Source organism: Lipotes vexillifer, unplaced genomic scaffold, assembly GCF_000442215.2.
Source record: "Lipotes vexillifer unplaced genomic scaffold, Lipotes_vexillifer_v1.1 scaffold809, whole genome shotgun sequence".
NCBI lineage: Eukaryota > Metazoa > Chordata > Mammalia > Artiodactyla > Lipotidae > Lipotes > Lipotes vexillifer.
In genome coordinates, this window is record NW_006788521.1 from 2,297,445 (window position 1) to 2,320,501 (window position 23,057).

The 23,057-nt window shown below is 45.7% G+C and overlaps 1 protein-coding gene across 1 annotated transcript in view; it reads left to right on the forward strand.

Moving 5' to 3' along the window:
- The window catches only part of GABBR2 (gamma-aminobutyric acid type B receptor subunit 2), a 370,111-nt gene that overhangs the window by 252,500 nt on the left and 94,554 nt on the right, over positions 1–23,057 (forward strand). The window contains exon 8 of the mRNA XM_007461653.1: positions 17,597–17,657. Coding sequence (XP_007461715.1) covers positions 17,597–17,657 — 61 coding nt within the window. The remainder of the gene's footprint in view (positions 1–17,596; positions 17,658–23,057) is intronic.

Consider the following 23,057-nt stretch of genomic DNA (forward strand, 5'->3'; position numbering starts at 1 on the left):
GCATTCCTGGCACATGTGGACTGTCAGCCAATATTCATTTTTTTCCCCTTTCTGTCCCATTCTGCCTTAAGTGAACCCTATTTCTCATTTCGAAAAGAATGGGGCAGGGAGGGGAGAAAAGGTGGAAGTAGATGCCAGAGGGGCCTTCAGTGTGTCCTGTCCTCATGTGAGCCTCAGTTGTCTGGGCCTGGAGGAACTGACTCCATCTTCTTTCTCCTCAGTACCAAACTCTACTGAGTTGGATCCCCACTGATTGGAGTCCAGTTAACTGAGGGCATGTTATGCAATTTAATCTTGAATACGTAGAATAAAAATTACATATGGTGTTGCCTAACGCAAGGTATAGGACAGCTTGAAAAAGCTTTTTGGAGGGCTAATGAGGTTTGGAGGGCTTAGGGTGTATACAGTTAATTACTATCATGATTGATCAGCTCTGGTAGACTCTTGTAAATGGATGAAGAGTGCAGGACTTTGTGTATGTATGTATTATAGACATGCGTGTACACTTACATATGTATTTTTACAGGTCCACAGTATGTGATAAAACAATGACCTAGATTCTCTCTTCAGCACACAGGATCTTTAGTAAGCTATATATAGTGATAGCTAATCCCCATAACCACTGTCAATTCCCTTTCAGTAATTTGGCAGGGTCCCTGCAGTGTGTGCAGGCTCCACAGTGCTTTCTGAAATGTACAAAAAAATTCCCTGTTTGTCCTCAAATCTAGTAATTCTATCAACTAGCTTATGAAGAGTTGCCTCAGTAATCCATGTTTAATGGCCTTAGCCACTAGACAGCTGTCTTGGGAATTAAAGTCTCTTGTGAACAGAGTATCCTGGGATTCTAAACCCCAGTGTAATGGAAGTGAGTCCTCTTGCCCCCCCCCCCCACCACAGAAGTGAGATTTGGAGCAGATGTCCAGCTTGGCATCTACTCCTTGGGCTCTTGCTTCCCACCCCAACTTTTATGAGTAGCAGCAACCATAACAGACAGTGGGATTTATCAGACGTCTCCTCCATTGGACAGCCAGTGGACCTCAGCTAGGGATGAGTTCTGTGCCTCAGTTCATCTGTGAGGTGGGGGGATGTTGTCTGGCGTGGTCAGAGAAGGGGCTCTCAGATCTCTCAGGCCTCTTGTAACTCTGAAATAGTGAAAGAGAAAAGGTTTTCAAGTTGGAAACCAACATTTGCTAAGCCCCTGAGGTACTGAATTTCCCGGAAGTAAGCCCTGCCTGTGAGGAAGATGTGATTAGTACTGTTTTATAGAAGAGAAAACCAAAGCTCAAGAGCCTGTTTAGCCTGCCCAAGTTCACACGGTGGGAAGGGTGAACTGTGCCCAAGTTCACACGGTGGGAAGTGTGGGTCCAGGTTTCAGGCCTGATGGCAGCCACCTCTATTGCCCAGGTTCTTTTTACACCCCTGCCCACCTCCTTCAGTGGAATCCTTTGGAACCTGAGTTTGCACTATTATACCAGCCATTTTTCTACAGAGAAATCTATACAGGTATCAACTCGACTTCTCCCTCCACTTGCCAAGCTCTGCTGACTCTGAAATCCCAAGTACCGCCTCTCTTCTCTCTCCCATTTGCCACTCACTTGTTCTGGCTCTCACTTTTACACTCACCACATTATTCTTCCTAAAAAACCTATGACCCTGTTAATCCTTATGAAAAGCCTCCATGGCTCCCCACTGCCTACAGGATACAGCTTGGCATTTTAGGAGTTCTACCCCCCAGGCTCTAACCTGTGTTTCCAGCTGTTTCTCCTCATGCCGCTCTTCACACGGAAGGGATACTAGCTACTCTCCACACACGCATCATAATTTCCAATCTTCATACCTGTGCTCATGGGGGTTTTTTTCTATCATCTTTTCAATCATTTATTCATTCAGTGAATAATTTTTGAGAATTTACAATGGGCCAACTACTGTATTGGGAGCTAGGGATACAGCAGTGAACCAAGCAAACAGAAATCCTTCAGAGAGTTTTAATCTAGTGCAAGGAGGCAGTCAATAGTCAACATACTAAATAGGTAAATTATATAGTATGTTAGAAGGCATGGTCGCTATTCAGAAAGAAAAAAAAAGAAATGTGCTGGAGGAAGGAGGATTGGAAACACCACCAGTGGAGGGGGAGCAGGGATTTAAACAGGGTGGCCAGAGGAGGCCTCATTGGGAAGGTAACGTATGAGAAAGGACTTGAAGAAGGTGAGAGAGCGAGCCATGTGCTGACTGGGGTAAGAGTGATCCAGGCAGTGGGCAGTCAGTGCAGGAGTCTAGGGTGAGAGTGTCTGGAGCACTGGGTGGGGGGAGCTTCTACTTCTGGCCAAGATGGAGGAGTAATATCCAGGGATTGGATATACCCTCCTGCCTTAAGCACCTAAAAAAAAACAGTCAAATTATGTGAAATGACAGTTTTCTGACATTGGACTATAGGCAACAGAGGAGAGTGACCCCTGAGAGAAGGGACACGAAGGACATGAGCCTTATGATTGCCCAGCCTACTGCCTGGAGAGTTTCCAGGCCGCAGCACAGGAAGGGGGAGCCTGCCAGGGGGAGCCTGGCAGTCTCACCAAGTTGAGGAGACAGAGTTGAAAATTTGAATTTAGAGAGACCAAGGAGGCTAGAATTTGCAGGGAGGGCAGTGGAGATCTACATGCTTTGTTTGCTTGTTTGATTAAAATTAATAATTGAGTGCCACCTACTTAAAGAGAGTTTGAAACAACTTTCAGTAACAGGCATACATACATAAAGGCCACTGAAAAAGAAGTCAAAAATCTAAAACCGTACAATGTAAGGACAAAATATACACCAAAGACCTAGGCTAGTGTAGTGAAGTTAATAATGAATTTAAATGAACTGGTTGCCAAGTGATAAAGAGAACTGAACCTCAGTTTCTTCATCTATAAAATGGAATGAATGATCTCTGCCCAGCCTACCCCAGAGAGCTGCCACGAGGATCATCAAAGCTGTGGGTTAGAATGTTTCATTCAGGACTCTTCTGGTGCAAGTAATTGAAAACCGTACTTAACCAGAGATAACCATGAGATCCAGGATGAGGCTTCTCCATCTCTCCATCCCTGGCTCTGCTTTCTCCTATGCCAGCTCCATCCTCAGCCTCTGCACAGTTGCTTCTCCTTCCCATAATCACAGCACCAAGCCTAGAGGGGGGAAAAAAGGAGCCCACTTCCCCAAAAGCGCCAACAAAAATCCCTGGAGATCCCTCTTAGCCTCGATTGGCTAACTTGGGTCATGTGCCCATCCCTGAACCAAGCACTGTAGCTAGAGGATAGGTTGCACTGATTGGCTTAGTGTAAGTCCTGTGATCCAGCCTTACATAAAGTCAGCTACACAGAACTTCAAGGCTGAGAGTGGAGCCTAGAAGATCCCTCTGTTGGTTTTTCTCTCTTTTTCTTTTCTCCCACAGTCCTATTTTCTGCCATTCTCTGTGCCCTTAGAGGTTGATCCTGTGGATGACATCACCCAGGATCCCTTGTCATTGGGCTTCTGGTTGAGTCTGGCCAGTGGAAAACATAGGCAGGAGATTGGAGGGCATGGGAGAGAGAGGTCAGAGTGCAGCCCCCTCCACCACTTTGGTGCTGCATCTCCTGAAATAGCTGTGCCCCTACCTCCATGGCTAAGACTTCTCCTCTGTGTCTCCCAATCTTATGAAGCTCCAGGGACACTCTAACTTCCTTTGCCCCCAAGTAACAGCTCCTGCCATTGCTAATCTATGGGCACATCACCTTCCCTATTCTGCTCCCTTAATCTGCCCCCCACCCCCGCTTTGTAAGTAGTCCTTAATAAAGTCTCTTCTTTTGAACCATCCAGGGTGAATTGTTTCCTCCTGTGACCCTATATTTATTATCTATTACTTCATAACAGATTATCCCCAAATGTAGTTGCCTGAAGCAACAATAAACTTTTATTATCTCACATAGTTTCTGTGAGTCAGGAATTCAGGATTGACTTAGCTAACAGGTCCTGGCTTGTGTCTTTTCTGCCTCCTTCTGAAGCCTTCCCAGCCCTTCTTGAGTGAGTAAGCTAAGACAGCTGAGGCCAGGATTACAGCCCACCTCTGATAGAACTGCTGTGCTGCTTCCTCCTCTTCTGCTGAGGCTGGAAGGAAAGCAAGGGGCTTCAGTTCTGCAGACCTGAGCTCAGAGCCCAGCTCTGCCTTTCACAGCTGTGACCCAGGGCATGTGACTCACCTGTCTGAGCCTTGTTTGCCTCAACCAAGAAATTGGAAGGTGGTAACATCCCTAGGCCTGTGGACCACCGGGTTGGATCCCAAGCTTGGATCCATTTAACACCAGAGCAGACCTATTAGGTACTTAGCCTTACAGTGAGACCAGAGCCCAAGAATATCTGTTTGTTCACCACGTTGTCCCTAGAGCCCAGCACAGTGCCTGGCCCAAAGGAGAAAGATCCCCAAAATGTGATGAATGAATGAGCACATAAATGACTGACTGAACAACATGCAAATGAACAGAGCATAGACCCCCTTGACTCCAGTTGGCTTCCACTGCTCTTAAGGTAAAGTCTAGGTTCTGTTTTATTTTGCTTAACTTCACTCAGGTACAGAGAACTGAGTTCATTTTCATCATCAAGGCACAGCTCTGTTTCATTCATTCACTTACTCATTCCTTTGTATTCCTGTTCCCCAGTTCCATCCCCCTTCCTCCACAATAGGCATCCTAATGAGTCTAATTGTACCTTTTTTTTTGTATGTAGTTTTGCAAAATGTGTATTGTTGTGTGTATGTATTTTTAATTTATGTAAATAGTATTGTGTTATAGGTCATCTTTTTTTCTTACTTTCTCATTAAGCCATATGCATCCGTTCCTTTTGCTCCTTGTATATCTAATCTGCTACTTATGATTCCCCCCAGGTCATCTCCATCTCTCTCACACACAGACACACACACACACAGACACACACACTGTAATGTGTATAATTAGCGCCCTTCCAGGTCCCCTTATGAGAATTTCTTAAGGCTGTATCCCAGGAGTGGAATTCTGGTTCCGAGGGTATATGGACACTTAATTGGACTGAGTAGTGCCAGATGCTGCCCAGAATAGCTGCTCCTATGACATCCCACCAGTGATGCACTAGGCCACTGTGTCTCTAAGTCCTCACCAACACCTGCATTATCTGTATTTCAAATGTTTGCCATTTTAATTCATATAAAGTGACATCACTTTAATTTTCTCTGATTTCTAATGATATCGAGCATCCTTTCATGTGCCTATTTGCTCTGGGTTTCCTCTTTTGTAAATTGCTTCTTTATCCTTTGCCAATTTTTCTGATGGATTTGCTGCCTACATATTGCTAATTTTCAGGAGTGCTGTGTCTAATCTGGATGTTAATACCATGTTGATTGTAGACCTTACAAAATCTTCCATTCTGTCATCTGCCTGTTGACTTTGTTCAGGGGTCCTTTGTCTAACAGAAATGCTCAGTTTTGATGTAATCAAATTAATCCTTTTTTTTTTTTGCCTTATGGTTTGTCCTTTTGAAGTTTTGTTTGAGGAGTTTTTCCTTACCCTTAGGTTTTGAAGATATTCTCCTACATTTTCTTCTAATCAAGATTCCTTCCTACATCAAGCTCATTCCCTCTGTAAGGGGAATTCTTGGCCCAGCCTTCAGATAATGTAAGCTTTGTCTCCTTACCGAATAGGACAGGTCACAAGTGGATGTCGTGGAGGATCCTGGGCTAGAATCCTGGTGGCCCACCTCCCAGCACAGCGCCCCTTCTGCCTGGCCACCTCCTGCAGCCTGAGCCCTCTGGCCTCCTGCCTGGACTGTTGCCATACCAGCTGCCTCTTTTGAGCCCTCCCTCCAGCCCCCAGGCCAATCTGCAGCCCACTCAGCTTAAAGTGAAGCTTGCAGCAGATTGCAAATTGCATGTCTCAGATTTTCAGGCTGACTGGTCAGCAGTTTGGTTTTCCTTGTGGAGACTAATCTATTTAACAAAACTAGAACATACAGTAAAGCAAAATTAAATATTTCTAATCGTGGGGACGCTTGCATCTGCAGATGACCAGGAAAGAAGGGAGGTTTGGGGTGGGGGCAGAAAGCTTAGAGAAGGTTTCGTGATTCCTGGCTTTAGAGCTACAAAGCTCCCGTGGCTCAGCCACTCACCCAGGAACCCAGGCAAAGATGCCACTCACTGGCCCCGCCAGCTCCCCTGTGCTGGCTGTGCAGGCAAGCAGTGGCACCGCCAAATCGGAAAGCCTTTCTTCACTTCTCCACTTTCCTTGCCCCTCCATCCCTGCCACCACTAGGCCCCTAGGACTCCACCTCCTTCCCATCTTTGAATCATGGACTCTTCTCCATCTATGTCACCCTCATCTCTCGCTTGGATTCCGCAACAGCTTCTGTCTTCCTTGCCTCCAGTCTTGCCCTGGTGACCAGCCATTTTCCATACAGCAGCCAGAGTAGTTTTTTGTTTGTTTGTTTGTTTTGCTTTATGGAGATATAGGAATTGTATATATTTAAGGGGTGCAGTTTGATGATTTGATATATGTATACATTGTGAAATAATCACCACAATCAAGGTAATTAACATACCCATCACATCACAAAGTTACCTTTTTCTTTTCTTTTTTTTTTTCTTTTTGTGGTGAGAACACTTAAGATCTACCCCCTTAGCGAGTGTTAAGTATACAGTACAGTATTGTTAACTGCAGTCTCCAGGCTGTACATTAGACCTCCAAAATTTATTCATCCTGCATAACTAGGAGTTTGTTCCCTTTGACTAACATCTCCCTATTTCTCCTAACCCCAGCCCCTGGCAACCACCATTCTATTCTCTGCTGCTATGAACTTGACTGTTGTAGATTCTACATGTAAGTGATGCCATGAAGTATTTATCTTTCTGTGTCTAGCTTATTTCATTTAGCATAATGTCCTCCAGGCCCATCGTGTTGTCACAAGTGGCAGGATTTCCTTCCTTTGGAAGAGCATCTGGGAATTGTTACTTCCTGGTTTACAGCCCTTCTGTGGCCCCCTTTGGATCATGAGGTCCAAAGTCCTGCCTGATGTAGCTCCTGCCTTCCTGCCTCCACTGCCCCACCTCCTGCGCACCCCCCACCAGCCACCTTGTCCTTCCTTCTGGTCCTCCAGAGAGTTAAGCTCTCTTCTGCCTCCAGGCCTTTGCATATGCTGTTCCCTCTGCCCAGAACATTCCCTTTCCCATCCTTTCTGCCTGGCTAACTCACCCTCATTCTTCCCTGCCCCCTGCCAAGCCACTCCCTCACAAGAGAGGTGCCCTTCCTCTGTGCTCCCACAAGCCTCTGTACCCACCCTCTCGTAGCAGTTATCACGCTGTCTTGTAACTTCATTTTTTTTTAAAAAATGAAGACCGGGAGCTTCTAGAAAAAAAAGGACTTTGACTTCGTGCACCTCCACTGGGTCAGGCATAAGCATGCCAAGTCCCAAACACAGTATGTTGCAATTGCTTCCTCATTTTATCTGTGGAAATTTGAGGCCCAGAGAGAGGAAGGAACATAATTATGGGCACACAGGGAGGTGGTGACAAAACCGGGACTAGAACCCTGAACTTCCCACTCTAAGCCAGTGTGCTTTCTGGTTTAATTGTAAAGAAACAGTCTCCGCAAACACCATTCGGCCCAGACCTCCAATACCGATAGCCCACAGGGACATCTTGGTCTCCCAGCCTGTGATAACCTCGGAGCTTCTGTGATAACCAGCTCCTCTGCCTTGGGCCACTTGTCTCTTTCGGTCCCTCTCACACCATGCAGCTAACTGAGCAGCTGCCCTTGGCCAGTGTCCTTTCTCTCTCCCTCTCCTTCTCCTCCATAGCCCTTCCTGAGGGATCCTGCTTCAGTGCCCCCTAAACAGAGAACCCAGTTCATTCAACTCAATGAGAATTAACAAATAGTCCTGTACTCCTATCCTTCCCAGGCCTTGAGGAGGAAAGAGCACTTTTCTGCCCCGGGGTGGGGCCGGGGTGGGGGTGGGGGCTCCATCTCAGCAGGAGGCAATTACAATAGGCAGTTCAGGGTGGAAGAAGAAGCCGGGGGCACACCCTGAGGTAGAGGCAGGGCAGGCAGGTCAGTATCACCTGCCAGTGTACCATGGAGGACATGAGTGGAGAAGCCCACTTTAATTGGGGCCTGACAAATAGGTCTTACGCTGGAGGACTGAGTCCTGCCAGGGACCACGTGGTAGACAGAGAGGATGAGGTCCTAGCAGAAAAACAGAAACCAAACTAGGCGTTTCAAACAGAGGAGATTTAATACAGGGAGTTGTTTAATAGGTTTCGGAAGGACAAAGGAGTATAAAAGGAACACTGACGCAGTTCAGAGGTACCCACTGCTGAAAGAAACAGTTATCACCTCTAGGCTAGAAGAATGAAAGGAAGAGGTAAGGCTACCGGAAACTGGGAGCTCAGAAAATGTCCACAGAGCTGGTATTCAGACGTCTGAGGAGGGGCACTGCCCAGCTGCTGCTGGCACCGTGCAGGGGGTGTAGCAGGACTGGCACTAGCCCCAGAACCCTGACAGAGGCCTGGGGAAATGGGGATTCCTGAGTCCTTCTCTCCCAATTTCCACCCTCCCTCAGGGTCTGCTCTTGGCAGAGCTAATGAGGCGGCTGGGGAGGAGGCTGGGAGACGTGGCCCACGGAGTCCCAGGCCCAGCATTGCAGAGCCCAGTGGAGATAGCCAGCTCTTCCCACTCTGATTTGAAGCCCCTCCCCCACTTCTAAGAAGAGATTCTCACCCGCCCCTTGAGCGGTTAAAAACTAGGCATTTTGCATTTCTCTTCAGTTTCACATTCCTGAGAGACTGGCTTGGCCACTGGTGTGCTGGAACCAGCTCCTGCAGGCTGCCTAGAGCCAGTTGTTAATAGCTTGAAATCTGCCTTGGTGGGAATATTTATACCGTGGAAACTGGCAAACACGACAAGTCAGGACTCTTCCTGGCCCCCCCCACCGCCCCCCCAAAGAGCCATTTAAACACTTACCAACACATCCCTGACTCCCTCCTCTTCCACCTACCTCCTGTGCTACCCCTGCTCCTTCCCCCTAGCCCAAGGCTGCTTGGGACTCACTCTTACCCCTGCAAAGAGCTCATTTTCTGATCAGTGACTGGTTTTTGCAAAGGAAGGCAGGACAGTATGTGGTTAGAAGCATGAGCTTGAAGTCCGACCATGTCTGAGGTGAGTCCCAGTTCTGCAGCCTACTAGATGTGACCCTAGGTAACTTTCTTAACTTCTCAGCCCCTCAGTTTTCTCATCTGTAAAATGGAGATAATAATACATAGTTCATCCCATTGAGGTTGTTGTTGAGAATTTATTAATAAAGGAGAACCCCAGAAAAAAAATCTTAGATAACATACACAAATGTTTCATCAGAGCTAAAAATAACTTAAAGGATGTCATTGCTGCATGTTCTGCAGAGAGAAACCTGAGAACAGAGATGAAAAGGGACTTGTCCCAGTTCCCTTCCTAGAAAATGGCAGAGCACAGCCCAGATCTACCTCTTCAGATCCCTCGTTCATTGCTCTTTCCATTATTCTAAGTTGAGAGGGAAATGTGCTTATGCTTGCACAGATCTTTGGCTCTTATTCAGGAAAACTCTAAGCTGTCAGTAAAAATTAATCTATTCCAAGAGGGAGAATTATTTTCTTGGTGATGATGTTGCTATTTTTAGCTGTAAAAAAATGTGCCTCCTTATAACAGCCTTTCAAAAAAAAGTTTTTAATAAAGTTTTCCTGTTACTAAAATAACACATGCTCATTAGAGGATATTGGAAAATATTGAAAAGTAAAAGGACGAAAAAGCCGTAATCCCACAACCCAGGACCAACCACTGTTGGTTGGGAGTAATTTTTTACTTGGCGGGAATAATTTTTATATTTATGAACATACTGTATATTCAATTTTTATCCTTTTTTACTTACATATCGTATTAGTTAAAGTAAATAACAGTAGCTGCTGTAACAAAGATATCTCAGAATCTCAGTGAATTAACATAGTAAAAATGTATCTTTCTCTTATGCAAAGTCCAAAGTGGATGTTTCTGGTTGGCGGACAGCCTTTCTACATGATTATTCATGGACCCAGGCTCCTTTGTCTCATGTCCCCACTGTTCCTTGGGCCTCGGAGTTCACTGATAGATCCTGTGAATCTCGTTGGCAGATGGGGGAAGTGAGGGAGCATGAAGGGTCTTGTGGGAGGTTTTCATGGGCCAGACCTGGAATGACACGTGCCACTTCTGCCCACATTCCATTGACTAGAAATGTCACGTGGCCTCATCTAGGTATAAGGGAGGTAAGAAAATGCAGTCTAACCATGTGCCCAGGAGGAAAAGGAAATGGATTTGGTGAACAACTAGCCAGTGTCTGGCACAATCAGAATATCACTTTTTCCATTATTATATAACTTTTATAATATAATGTTCAAGTCTGCATAACCTAGATCAAGTGACCCCCTGATTAAAACCCTTCAGTGGCTCCCCTTGCATTCAGAATTAAGCCTGGCATCCTTGATAAACCTATAAGGTTCTGCATGACATTGCACCTGTCCACCTTGCCCATTCCACTCCATGGTCATCTTCCCCTCAATCACCACTTTCAGTTCCACTGCCGTTGTTTCAGCTCCTCCCACTTCCCAGTCTCTTTCCTGCCTTGGGACCTTTGTACTTGCAATTCCTCTTCCCAGGAAGCTCTCCCCTCACTCTTAGCTAAGTCCTTCAGGTTTCAATGCAAATGCCACCTCCCCAGAAAAGCCCTCCTTGACCCCCAGTCTAATTCAGGTCTTGTAGTTCTTTCTTGCAGGTCCCTATTCTTTCCTTTATATCACTTATTGTAGTTTGCAATTATATATTTATCAGTGTATTTATTGTTTAATGTCTATACCTCCCACCAGACTGCAGGCTCCATGCACTCTAGGACCATGTGGACTTTGCTCACTCTATCCGGTGCCTGCCTGGCATGTACCTGACACATGTTAGGTGCTCGACAGTGCTGCCTGATTGAATGCATGTATCATAATATTTCATCATGTGTCTATCACAGTTTACTTTGCTATTGGCCTATTTCTTGGATATCTCATTCATTTCTGATATTTTGCTATTCTTTTTTAAATTAATTTTTATTGGAGTATAGTTGTTTTACAATGTTGTGTTAGTTTCTACTGTACTATTTTGTTTGCTATTTTAAACAAGCTTGACTCTCGTATCATAACTGGAAGAAAAGAGGGAGTTGGTCCTGCCTCTCTTGGGCCATCCATCTAGCCATCTCCTCTTGGTCCCCACTCCTCTCCACTTCACCAAGCCCTGCCTTAGACCTCCACTTCCTTTGTGGCTGGTCATCACTTGAACCCTATGGGTCATCTGATCACGGTCCCTCAGAAGGATACCCCTCCATTTAATGCCCACCAGCAGAAGGATGGCAGTGGGCAGGCCACACCTCCCTTGCTGCCCCTCCTTTTAACTCCCTGAAAACCAGCTGCTGAAGACCCAATGGATACATCAAACTTTTCTCAAGACTTAGGTCCATCAAAAGCATTTTTATGTAAGAAATATTTTAAGTAGTATGCAAAATATAACTTGTCTTATAGCCCAAGGGACATGCAGGAAAAAAAAGAGTATTTTTCACCTTTGCAGAACATGTGGGTGGATGTACCCAATTGCTTGGTATTTCTCTTTTATGTCCTGTCATCCCTTAGGAAACAGAAAGCACCTTCTTCTTCAAGCTTACATGAAGAGGATCTGTAGTCTTTATGGAAAAATCTGACTAGCAGTGTAACCCCCAAATTTTCTCAAAATCCTCATTATTCATTTGAGACCAACGTTGTCCTGGGAGAAGGGCTGGCAGCAGAACAGTCTAAGGTGGGCTTGGATCATCCATACAGATAGTGATGGGCCAGCCAGGGTCCCCCATCACCCTTCAGCTTCCATCTCCTTAGAGATTTCACTGCCTGTGTGACATGTCAGGACAGATCTTGTTTCCCCGCAGCATAACTCAAACACTCAGCTGAGCATACTTGCTCACATCTCCCAAAGACAAATATGACTGCCCAGAGACAAGAGTGCAGTTAGAGCCAGAGTAAGGACGGAATGCCTTCCCTAAATGCACCGTGATCGGCAGAGACTGTGTCCCTCAGTGGGCCCAGGGCTCCACAAGATTAGACTTAGCCTAGCGAGTCTTCCCTCTGTGTAACCTCCAGCCCGACATCAGATCATTTTCCAGGGCAGGGAGTCCCTTCCCTTTGAAAGAGACAAAAAGAATTTTCCGATGTAGGGCTTGACCTGTACAATTCATGAACTGTTGTTGAAATAAATTTCACTCATGCTTAGTAGTGAAACATTAAAGATAAACAATGAAAACAGAATTAATTTTTCTAAGAGGAGGCCACTGAATCCTACTGACTGCTGGAACATTTTACTCCACCGATTTTTCTAGGGACATCAGGTGGAATTTTGCAAACTCGGATTACCTGGAGCTTTATAAGAGTTAACCTTTGTGTGCGCCAACCCTGGGTTATGCCTTTTTCATAATTGTCTTCTTTAATTCTCACAAACAATCCTGAGAAGTAGGTGTTTTTCTTCCTATTTTTCAAGTAGGAGAATTGACGCTCAGAAACACTCAATAACTGTCCAAGGTCACACTGATGGCAAATGTACTCTTGTCTGGCGAATGCAGAAAAAAGTTTTTTTCCATATGTTGTCCTATGTGTTCTGAAGATTCTTCTAAAAAAGAAAATTCAAATTTATCACTCCCAATTCAACCTGAACTGTTAGTTTGGATCAGCTTTTATGAAACAGATTGCTCTCCTTGACATCAGGAACATCTCTTTCAGGAAAAAGAAAAATCCTTATAAATTATCCACTTGGGGTTTTACCTCCACTATTTTATTTGCATTACAAATCTGCTCATTTCAGAGGGAGATTTAATACAGGGAACCGGCTACAAGTTTGTTGGAAAGGATGGAGGAGCAAATCAGGTAGGTGCTGTCACCAGAGAGAAGTGTCTACAGAAAATGGCCAAGCCCCTTGGGCTGCAGGAGCAATAAGAGGGATGGTGTTGCCATTGCCTCTGACATGCCTGAAGTGCTTTCTGTTTTCTTGACTGCATGGTGATTGGTAATGGATTCTAACTTCCGAGGAGTTTATAAGTGACCATAGGGCAGATTTGGAATGCAAATAAAATAATGGAGACGCAAGCACGCTGGCCTCTGAGGCTCTTGCCACTGCTGTTTCTGCCACTGTAGGGACCCCAGCACTGGCTACTGAGCAGTTATCCGAAGTCCCACTGCACACACTGACAGTGCAGGGCTGCTGGGGCCCATGGACACCTGCAGTCACTCAGCTCCTGCTGCTGCAACCAAAGCAGAAAAAAAAAAAAAAAATAGCTTTTCCCTTCTGCACACTTTCTAATCCCCCATGAATGCTTCTCATTAGCAGAACCTAAATGGAAACCAGCTGGCAGGGGATTCTGGGAAGTATGGTTTCCAGGCTGTGGGCCCCTGCAACACAGAGGAGGACACAGAAGAGTGTGGATTGGGAGCCAAAAGACAGATATCAGCCACCACCCCAGCCAGAGTTATCAAACTCCACTGCTTTGGAGTGTAATGCGTCACATGGATTGGTCTCAAGTGGATGTAATCATCCTCGGTTACAGCCCTGGATCGCACACGGCAAAAGCTTAAGGAGAAAAAAAAAAAAAAAAAAGCTTAAGGAGAGTCACGGCATTTATATGTACATAAAGAATATGTGTGTGGGAGAAAAGCAAAAAGTAATCCCTGCTCAAGCTGGGGTTTTAGGAACCGAAGTCAGCCCAGCTCCCCATGGCTGAGATGCCAAGCCACAGCGAAACCGAAGAGTCTAATTGCCGTGTGGGCCTAACTGGGAATCCATTACCTCTGTTCCCACCGCCTTATCCCTCAGGCTCCTTCGGGTTGTGAAAAAGAGATATTTCCAATGACCTTTGATGGCAGGTGTCTTAGGCTGGTTTACCCACGAAACAGACTCTGAGACAAAGATTCACATCCAGGAAGTTTATCAGGGAGGCTCTCAGGAACAAAACACGAAGGGAGGAAGTGAAGCAGGGTCAGGCAGAGGGATGAGTTGAATTGGGCACAGCTGCAGTCACGGCCTCAACCACCCCATGGGGACCTCTGGAGCCCACGGTCCTTCACAGCTGTCCTGAATTGAGGCAGGGGGGCTCAAACTACTGTGTCCCTTCACACTGACCACTGGATGTAGGCTGCCCCCAAGGAGGGACATAACCTTAACTGGCACCCTTTGGGCAACCCAGCAGCAGCCAAGATGCTGGGGAAGTAAGTGTCTCCATCCTGAAGGGGGCATCTAGTCGCCTACCATGGTGCCCACACCCCCAGGATGGTAGTAGTGGAAGGGAAGCGTCTGCTGCTCAGGCCACAGTGCTCAGCCACCTTGGCGATGAACTCTGAGCTGGCTAGAGAGAGGATGTGACCACCACCCTAGCCTAAGCCTCTGTCACCTCACACCTGGATTACCAGCTGCCTAAGCCTCCCGGGTCTCTATTCCCATTTTCGGACAGCCAGAGCAATCTTCTCAAATCTTAAATCAGATCATATCACTGCTTTGTTTAGCTCCCCGCCTTCATAGCTCTTCACTGCACTTAGCATCCCCTCCAGAGCCCTGTCAGGGCCCCCAGGCCCCACCTACCTGCCCGCTCCCTCACTACACTCCTCCTGCTGGCCCTTTCTGTTCTTTCCCACCTGAGGGCTTTTGTCCTGGCCTTTCCCTTTGCCTGGAGTAGCTGCTTCTTGCTGTGCAGGGCTCAGCTCTTATGTCATCTCTGCAAGTGAGGTCTTTCCTGACCACACAGTAAATTCACTCCGCTTGTCCAGGCACTCCGTTTTGATTTTCTTCACAGCACTCTTCACGAAATGAAATCATCTCATTCATTTTTTGGTGAACATGTTTTGCCTGTCTCTCCTAATCAAATACAAAGCTTTCTGAGAGCAGGAATCAGCACCTAAAAGAGGACCCGCCCAGGGCAGGTAAATATTTATGGAATGTCGTGAGTTGTCCATCTGCTAACATGGAGGCCATCCATCAGGCAGAATTTCATGAAAATCATCTGATTGGCTTACGACCTTCCTCGCTGGTGTCCAGTCCTATCGACGTTGGCCTGGCTGGGGTGGTAGTCCCCATCCAGTCAGCTGTGCTCAAGGTTGCAGACTTGGCATCATCTATCCAACCCAAGAGATGCCGTGGTCACAACCTCAGGAAAGAATCACGTGTCAAATCTTCCTCAGAAGGGGGCTCCACAGAGCTTCTCCGCTCTTCTCTGGTGCAGAGCCTCGATATAGCCAGTTCCCCATCTGCCTGTCCATGTTACTCTCAGTTACCACAGTCACAGGCCTCTCATCTTTCTCCCTTTGGCTGAACGCACAGCGGCCCGTGTGGTTTGGGAACTCAGTCACTTGGGGGCTGATGTTTCTGAGCCGTGAAGCCACCTTGGATTAGGGCCCAACAGTTTACCCCTTTGCCAGCTGAAATCATGTGATGTTGAAATCTCTTCTCAAAGGTTGGAAAGCTTCCTGGTGCTTGGAATCTTTTTTATTTCAGCTCTCTGCTATTAAATGTGTTTAAATAAAAATTACTGGTGCCATTTACTGAGTGCCCGTTGAAGACCATGAGCTGTGCTAGGTCCCTAACTCAGGTGTTCAGGAATTTGCCCAAGGGGGCTCTGAACCCAATTTTGTGATACTCAGATGCTGGCCTCCTCCCACTGCAGTACCTGAAAAATTAAGGAGATAGGAGGAGCTACTGTGAGTAAAAATAGCTACTGTGAGAAAAGTAAAATATGACAGGTCTTACTTCAAAGATGAACTAATGAGTTTTATCTAAAAAGTAAAGGAGAAAGGAAAAAAAAACCCAAGAGTAAAGGGAGATTCTTTCTCACCCCCGCCCTGTATTCCACTCCAGTATTATTCCATCCACTCTTTGAATACCATTCGATATATTTTTTTAATTTAACTAATAAAGATTCTGCAGAATTTGTCCACATTTTATGTCTAGAAGTCTTTGGAGTTCTTCAAAGCTTGGCAGGAGATGGGTGAATTAGTTAGATCTCCACTTTTGTCAAACAAACAAATGTCCTGTGGACAATATCTGCATCTTTTCCACCCATGCAAAGGGGTCCATTCGCATAAAAGCGATCCTTTGGAAGATGTTCTGTGTTTTTTAATCATCCCTAGAAATAAAATCACAGCTCCTGTCTCACCTTACATTGAAGTGTTTTCACACTCCAGGGAATTGCTTACCATCAACTGAGTATAGAATTCGGTGGGCGTTAGTTTCAAACTGATACTACTAGCAGCTGTCTTCAGGATCTGAAAAAGGTGTCAAAGTGGCCTTTAGAAGGTGTTTCTCATTCCGAGAACAGGTTGAGTGATTCTCTTTTTTCCAAAAGCCTCAGGGCCTCAGACTTTGGATTTCCATCAAGGGAAGATATGTACTTTCTGGAACTTTCTCTTAAGAATTGAATGGAATCTATGGTATTGTCTTTGCTATTACCTGATGATGCAAGAGCGTAACTGAGCTCATAAAGCAGTGTTACCTTTAAGACAATTTATTGTTCACATTAATGGAAAGAAAGGAAGAAACTTATTTCTGGATCAGAAACAACATGCTGTAGTGAAATTCCATGGGCATTAAAATCAAACTCGGATTTGAATCCAGCAGCCTCACTTACAATGACCTTGGCATAACCTCCCTCAATCTCAGTTTCTTCATCTGTAAAATCAGGATCATCCTCCTTTCCACTCAGGCTTGTCATAAAGATTCATTTATATAACCTGCGTCAATTTTCTTACATGGTTGCAGAATTTTAGGTGGACCGTAAATAGGCAAGGAGAGACCACATCCCCTCTTTATGTTCCTGGTTTATTTAGCCCAGCATATGGAAGCTGGGTATCAGCCAGCAAGGCAGATGCAGCAGATGATGCTGCCTTTAGCCCCCGGGGTCCCTAATGAGGGGTGCTTAGCTGCCTGTGACACTAGTCAGGTCTCACTGGCTCAAGAAGCTTAATTTTGTGCTGCCCCATAGCCCAGTTATATTTGGGACTGACGTCACCCCTCAGGAAGAACTTACAAAAACATTCTCTGTCCTTAATAAGGAATCCTAACGGACCTCTAGCCCCCTTCTGGTCCTGCAGCCAAACAACCTCGGCAAAGCCCCACATTTTTATGGGTGGGGCACGGGAGCAGAGGCAGGGCCAGGCTCCAAGGGCTTCATCTCTTCCTCCATCTCTCCAACACCCTGGAAGACCTTGTCCTGGGATAACACAGGGCACATGGGTGTTTAATAAATAGTCATGATGATAATGATGATGCATATCTGGGCTTTAATTTACATGTGTTGGTTCCATTATTGATTTTATGCTCCTCAAATTCCAGATAAAGTCACAACCAGTTTAAAAACAGTTTAATTTTGCATCCGTGGTCTGGGGGGAGTCTATTCTTTCTCCAATAATAATAATCACATTGTACAATCAATGAATTTCAGTTGAGATCAGTAGTGTTTGGGCTAATATGGCATTTCTTCTTTGTTCTTCTTTGTTTTGTTTTCTATTTAGGGTCAAGTTGTGTTCCGGAACGGGGAGAGAATGGGGACCATTAAATTTACTCAATTTCAAGGTAGGCTTTTTGATGCTTATTCTTTCTAATTGATGAATTCTGTATTCAAGGATGTTCTGTTTATGCAATAAAATACATCAAAAGAAATGAAAGTACGATGTTCCAGATAAGAGAAAGAGTCAGTAGAAAACACTTCTCTCTGAAAACATTAGCTTCAACTTATTTAGAATATTTTTTCTCAACTGCATTATTTCTCAGGCCTGTTCAGTCTTCCCACATGACTCAGGCTTATTGAAAGTATGGGGCGTGGCAGTTAAGTCAATGCCAGTATTCTGAAGAATCTTGATTGTTTTAGTTTTTGATTATAGAAATTTTCAAATAGACTCTAAAGTCGAGAGAATTGCATAATGAACCCCATGTACCCATTACCCGGCTTCAGCTGTTTTCACCGTTTTGCCAATCTTGCTTTATCTTGACTCACTCCATCCCCTACCCCCTTTTTTTGCTGTAATGTTTTAAAGCAGCTCCCAGACATTATCTCATTTCAATCTATAAATACTGCAGTATGCATTTCTACTAGATAAGGACTTTTTAAAAACATAACGACAATACTATTATTGCAACTTAAACATTTAAGAAGTTTTAATATGCTTTATTCTGAGTCTGTGTTGATCATCTAATTATCTCGAAAATGACTATAGTTGGTTTGTTGGGGAGCCCACACAAGGTCCACTCATTGCATCTGGTTGAAGTGTCTCTTTAGTCCCTTTTAACTTATAATTGTCCCACACACACTATTTACAGACCATTTGGTTTTTTAAGAAACCAGATCATTTGTCAGACTTTTCTTCTGTCAGATTTGGAAGGGACCTCAGCAACCATTCAGACCACATTCCTCATGTGATGAGGAGGAAACGGAGGCCCAGAGAGGGGACAGTGGCTTGTCAGAGCCCACAGGGCGTCTCAGAGGGGCAGGGCTGGGTGTTCTGCCTGGAGGAACTTCAGTTCGGCCCGGTATGGTCATTGGCAGGGTTGTTAACCAGAACCATGAGACGGACCTTTCATTAATGCAGTATTTTTCAGTATCTGGATGTTTCTAGAAAATCCAGAAACAAAAGCAGAGCCTTCTGTGTCCACTCACTTTGAGCAGATCCCAGAGTCATCCAGGGGAAGGCAAGAAATGAAATCGAGTTATTCAGATTCATTCAGACAATCCCAACCAGATGCAGATCAGTCAGGAGAGGTGTTCTCCGGTACTGTGGCTCCGTAATGCAGTCTTGTAGATTTACCCATTTGTCTTCCTGTGGCAGGTAATTGAAATGCATGTCTGCTCTCTGGTGTGCACAAAAGATGTAATTTTAGGCAAACGTAATTATTTCCCCATTTGTTAAATCTTACTTCTTCATTGGCTGAACAAAGTAAGCATCTTGGCAAAGATACTTTTTTTTTTGAGTGATTGCAACTAAATTCTCTTGTCACATTTCCAGTTCTCAAATTATATCATTCTGGGAGAATATTTTGTAAATTATTGATTGGCCAATCACAGCTACAAATGCGTGCCAATTTTATTGCTTTTTTTTTTTTCTGAATGTTAGGATTAGACACCAACTCCAGTGACTGGTTTTAGGCATTTATAAGGAAAGCAGTGTAGCAAATAGTAGTTCAGAGGTGGGTTTGAAACCACCTGAGCTCAAGTCACTGTAGAACATTAGACAAGTGACTCACCTCTCTGAGCCTCAATGTCTTCATCTGTAAAATAGGGATATGATCCTACCTACCTTCTTGGGATGTGGGAAGAACTAGATGCGATAACACAGAGAAACGTGCATATATTTATTGCTCAGCAAGTAGTAGCAATTATGATTAGCATTTAGTCAAAAATTATGATACTTTTTTGGGGCAAATCCACATTTTCTTGGTGTGTTGAAACCCCCGGGTGCCTTTTTGTCTGCCTACTCTTATAGCTGCTCCCAACACTTAATGACATGTAGGGTGTCACATGGGGCAGGGCCTTAGAGATGATCTCATCCCACTGCTTCATGGTATAAGTGGAGAAACTGAGGCCCAGGGAAGGGAGGTGTTCCTCCCAGGGACACCCAGCTGGCTGGCGGCAGAGAAGTGACTAGACCTCGACTTTCCCCAAGTGCCAGCCTTTGCGTGTTCACATGTACACCTGTGCCCGAGTGTCCTCCCTTTGCCACTTCTGTGTCCAGCGTTTATTGACTGTCAGAGCCGGGCCTTGCAGATACTCCTGTTTACATGTTTTTAAAACAGACATTGATCCTGTTGGCAGAGGGATGCTGTGCTGAGGGCATATTCTTATCAGCACAACAGTTTTCCAAATTTAGAGGGTCTCAGAGGTACCTTGCTGCCAAGATGGAGGGGCATTGCTTTATTGAGTGGCTCTCCAGGCTGGAAGGGCTCCTGGTTGTCATCTTATTTCAGAGGGGAAACTGAGGCTCAGACACGGAAAGGGACTTGCTGTGGGACAGCAAGTTCATTCCTTTCCTTCTCTGGGCTCATGGTTCACCTCCAAGAGAGGCTGGTCTTCTGTCTCCTGGGACCTTCCCAGAATTTACCCAGAGGATGGGCCTGCCTCTAGTAACCCACCTTGGGGTTACTAGATCCTAAATTGCCTCATGCCGTTGACTTCGAAAAAGGCTTCTAAACGGGGTCCATGCTGTTTTCTGCTGTGCCCTTCAAGCCCTCTCTCTCCCCCTCACCCTCTGCCCTCTTCTAAGAGGAGACAGTGGAAGAGCAGAGCTGACTCACAAACAGCCAGCCCCAGCAGTGGGGCTCCCTTTGCAGGGTCTCTCCTGGACTTACACACAGGCTGTCTCAGCGCTCACTGGCAGCATCTTGGAAGTTGGCCTATCCCACCATCCCTCTGGAGACCACAAAAGATGCTTTTTTGGCTTCTTGTTTGTAAAGGTCCTGGTGCCTTCTAAACCCTTTTATCTATAGTAGAGGAAGCATTTTGTAGGAGGCTCTGTTACCTTCTTTGTAAAACTAAAACACAAATTAGTTGGAAATGGCAGGCCATTTGGAGAAGACTAAAAGGGGAGCCAGGAATCCATGGTCCTGTTCTACTTTTTTTTTTTTTTTTTTTTTTTGGCTGCTTTTGGTCTTCGTTGCTGCGCATGCGCTTTCTCTGGTTGCAGCGAGCAGGGGCTACTCTTCGTTGCGGTGTGTGGGCTTCTCATTGTTGTGGCTTCTCTTGCTGCGGAGCACAGGCTCTAGACACGCGGGCTCAGTAGTCGTGGCTCACGGGCTCTAGAGCACAGGCTCAGTAGTTGTGGCACGCGCATTTAGTTGCTCCGCAGCATGTGGGATCTTCCCGGACCAGGGCTCAAACCCTTGATTCCAGAGTTGTAGGATTGGTATCACAAGAGCCTGGCACTCAGTAGACCCCTGGTACAAGTTTATTAAATTAATTTGGAGGCAAAAGACCTGGATTCAAGCCCTTGCTCTGAGGTTTACCAGCAGTGTAACCCTGGGCAAGTCACTTTATCTCCCTAAGCCTCAATTTCCTCCTCTGGAAAATGGGATGACACTAATGCCAACCCTGCCTGTCCCCTGGGGCTGGGCCAAATGTCATTTTGCTCTATAAACTCTGGGTGTTAGGAAGCTGGTCCCATTACTAGCATGCTACCTGGTTCCTGGCTGGCTCTTGGTAAATGTTTACTGAATTGGTCAGTGATCCGGCTCGTGGAAATTTGAGAGCATGCTCATTTACTCCTGGTTCCCAGTGGCTTGAGTCAAGGCAGAATGTCTGACAAACAGCAGTTAGTCTTGACAACAGAAGTGTGAACTGAAGCTACTTCACAGTGGTGGCCATTGCTGTTCCAGGCTGGAGACATGACCTTTTTTGCAAACTTAGGAATGCTGGATAGACAGAACTACTCTAAAATAACGTGTCAGGGCTAGCCCCATGGTCCCTCTTGTGGCTGAGGCATTTTGTATCCAGAGAGAGTTTCAGAGCCCTAAACATGACCTTCCTCACTCCCAGCTTCCCTCCATCTACTCTGTTTTCAAGGCTTCCCAGAGCCCCCAGTCCTAGGGGGTAGGTGTGGCAGATGCCATCAGTATCCCACCTGTAGTCCCTGAGCATCCATGGTTCCAAATAAGCATCTTATTAAGAGCACCTACATCTCTCACCCTGTGCAAGGAACAGGACAGATATTCAGGAAGTTAATGCTTCCAGGGCAGCCCTGAGCCAGGGATGGATGAGAAGTGGAGGATAAATCCCCCAGCGTCCTTCCCACTTGGGTGGAGACTCCCAAGAACTCCAAGGTATGTTCTGTGCTGTCTCCAGAGGTCCCCATGAGACTGAGCCTCACTTGGCCTCTCAGAAACCTGCTCATTAATGCACCTTGCCCTGGCTCCCTTGCCTTCTCTGTCTCACCTCCCCACACCCCTATCAATGTGTTCGAGGATCACCTCCCAAATAAATTACATGCATTCTTACTCTTGGCTCAGGCACCATTCTGAGGGACCCACCCGTGGCAGTAGGTAAGGTAGGTATTAGCATCCCCTCGGACACACACCTTGGGTGCAGTGGACCTAACCCCCTTGCAACTCCAAGTTCAGCACCCCTCCCCCATGCCATCACTGACTTGCACCAAACCACGTGTAGATGAGGATGAATACTAGGGAATTGGCTTTTTTTTTCCCCCTTGAGAGAAAAAAGAATCCATGTTACTAACGAAGTCTAAACATGGCTCAGAATTTGCAGCAGGAAAGGAAGTTGAGTGAAGCCATGATTAGAGCCTTGTTTATGCTGTTCTTGGTGAAATCTCAGCATCTGCCGCTCTAACTCACCGTCGCAGCCTTCATTAGGCCTGTTTGTAAGAATCGCAGTGAATGATAATCTGCTTGAATTTGGACTGCTTCTGTGCAGCATAAAGGACTCAGACTTTGGAATTTTATACTTCGCCATCTGATTTGAAGGGATGGGGTCTTCCACCGCTCTAACAACGTAATTGTCATTCAGAAGGTACCTAGTGAAGTGTAGGTTTGTCCTCCCCATTTGCACACATTAATTACCATTCGGTCTTCGGGGTAACAGATACGGTTCTATGCAGTGCGCATTTCCTGAGCATCTGCCAGGTGCCTTACCAAGTCCTCTGGGGAAGCCAAGTTGAATAAGCCTCTGCCCCCGCCACTCCCCATAGGGGCTTCATAATCTCTCTGGCCAAGTGCCAGTGCCCATAAAAGCAGGAAGATAATTTCCCAGAACCTACTAGAAAATTTTTGGAGCTAGTTTGACTCTAGTTTGAGACTCTTAAGGCTGATTTTTAATATCCTTTTCCTTCTGTTAAGGCATATATTATAGCTCTCTTCACTAAGCCATGGGTCTGGAAAGGCCAGTTTTTTGTACTGCCCCTCGACTTGATGTTAAGAGTGGGGACATAGTCCACTAAACTGCAAGTTACACCAGAAGTGTTGTGGGTCAGCAGG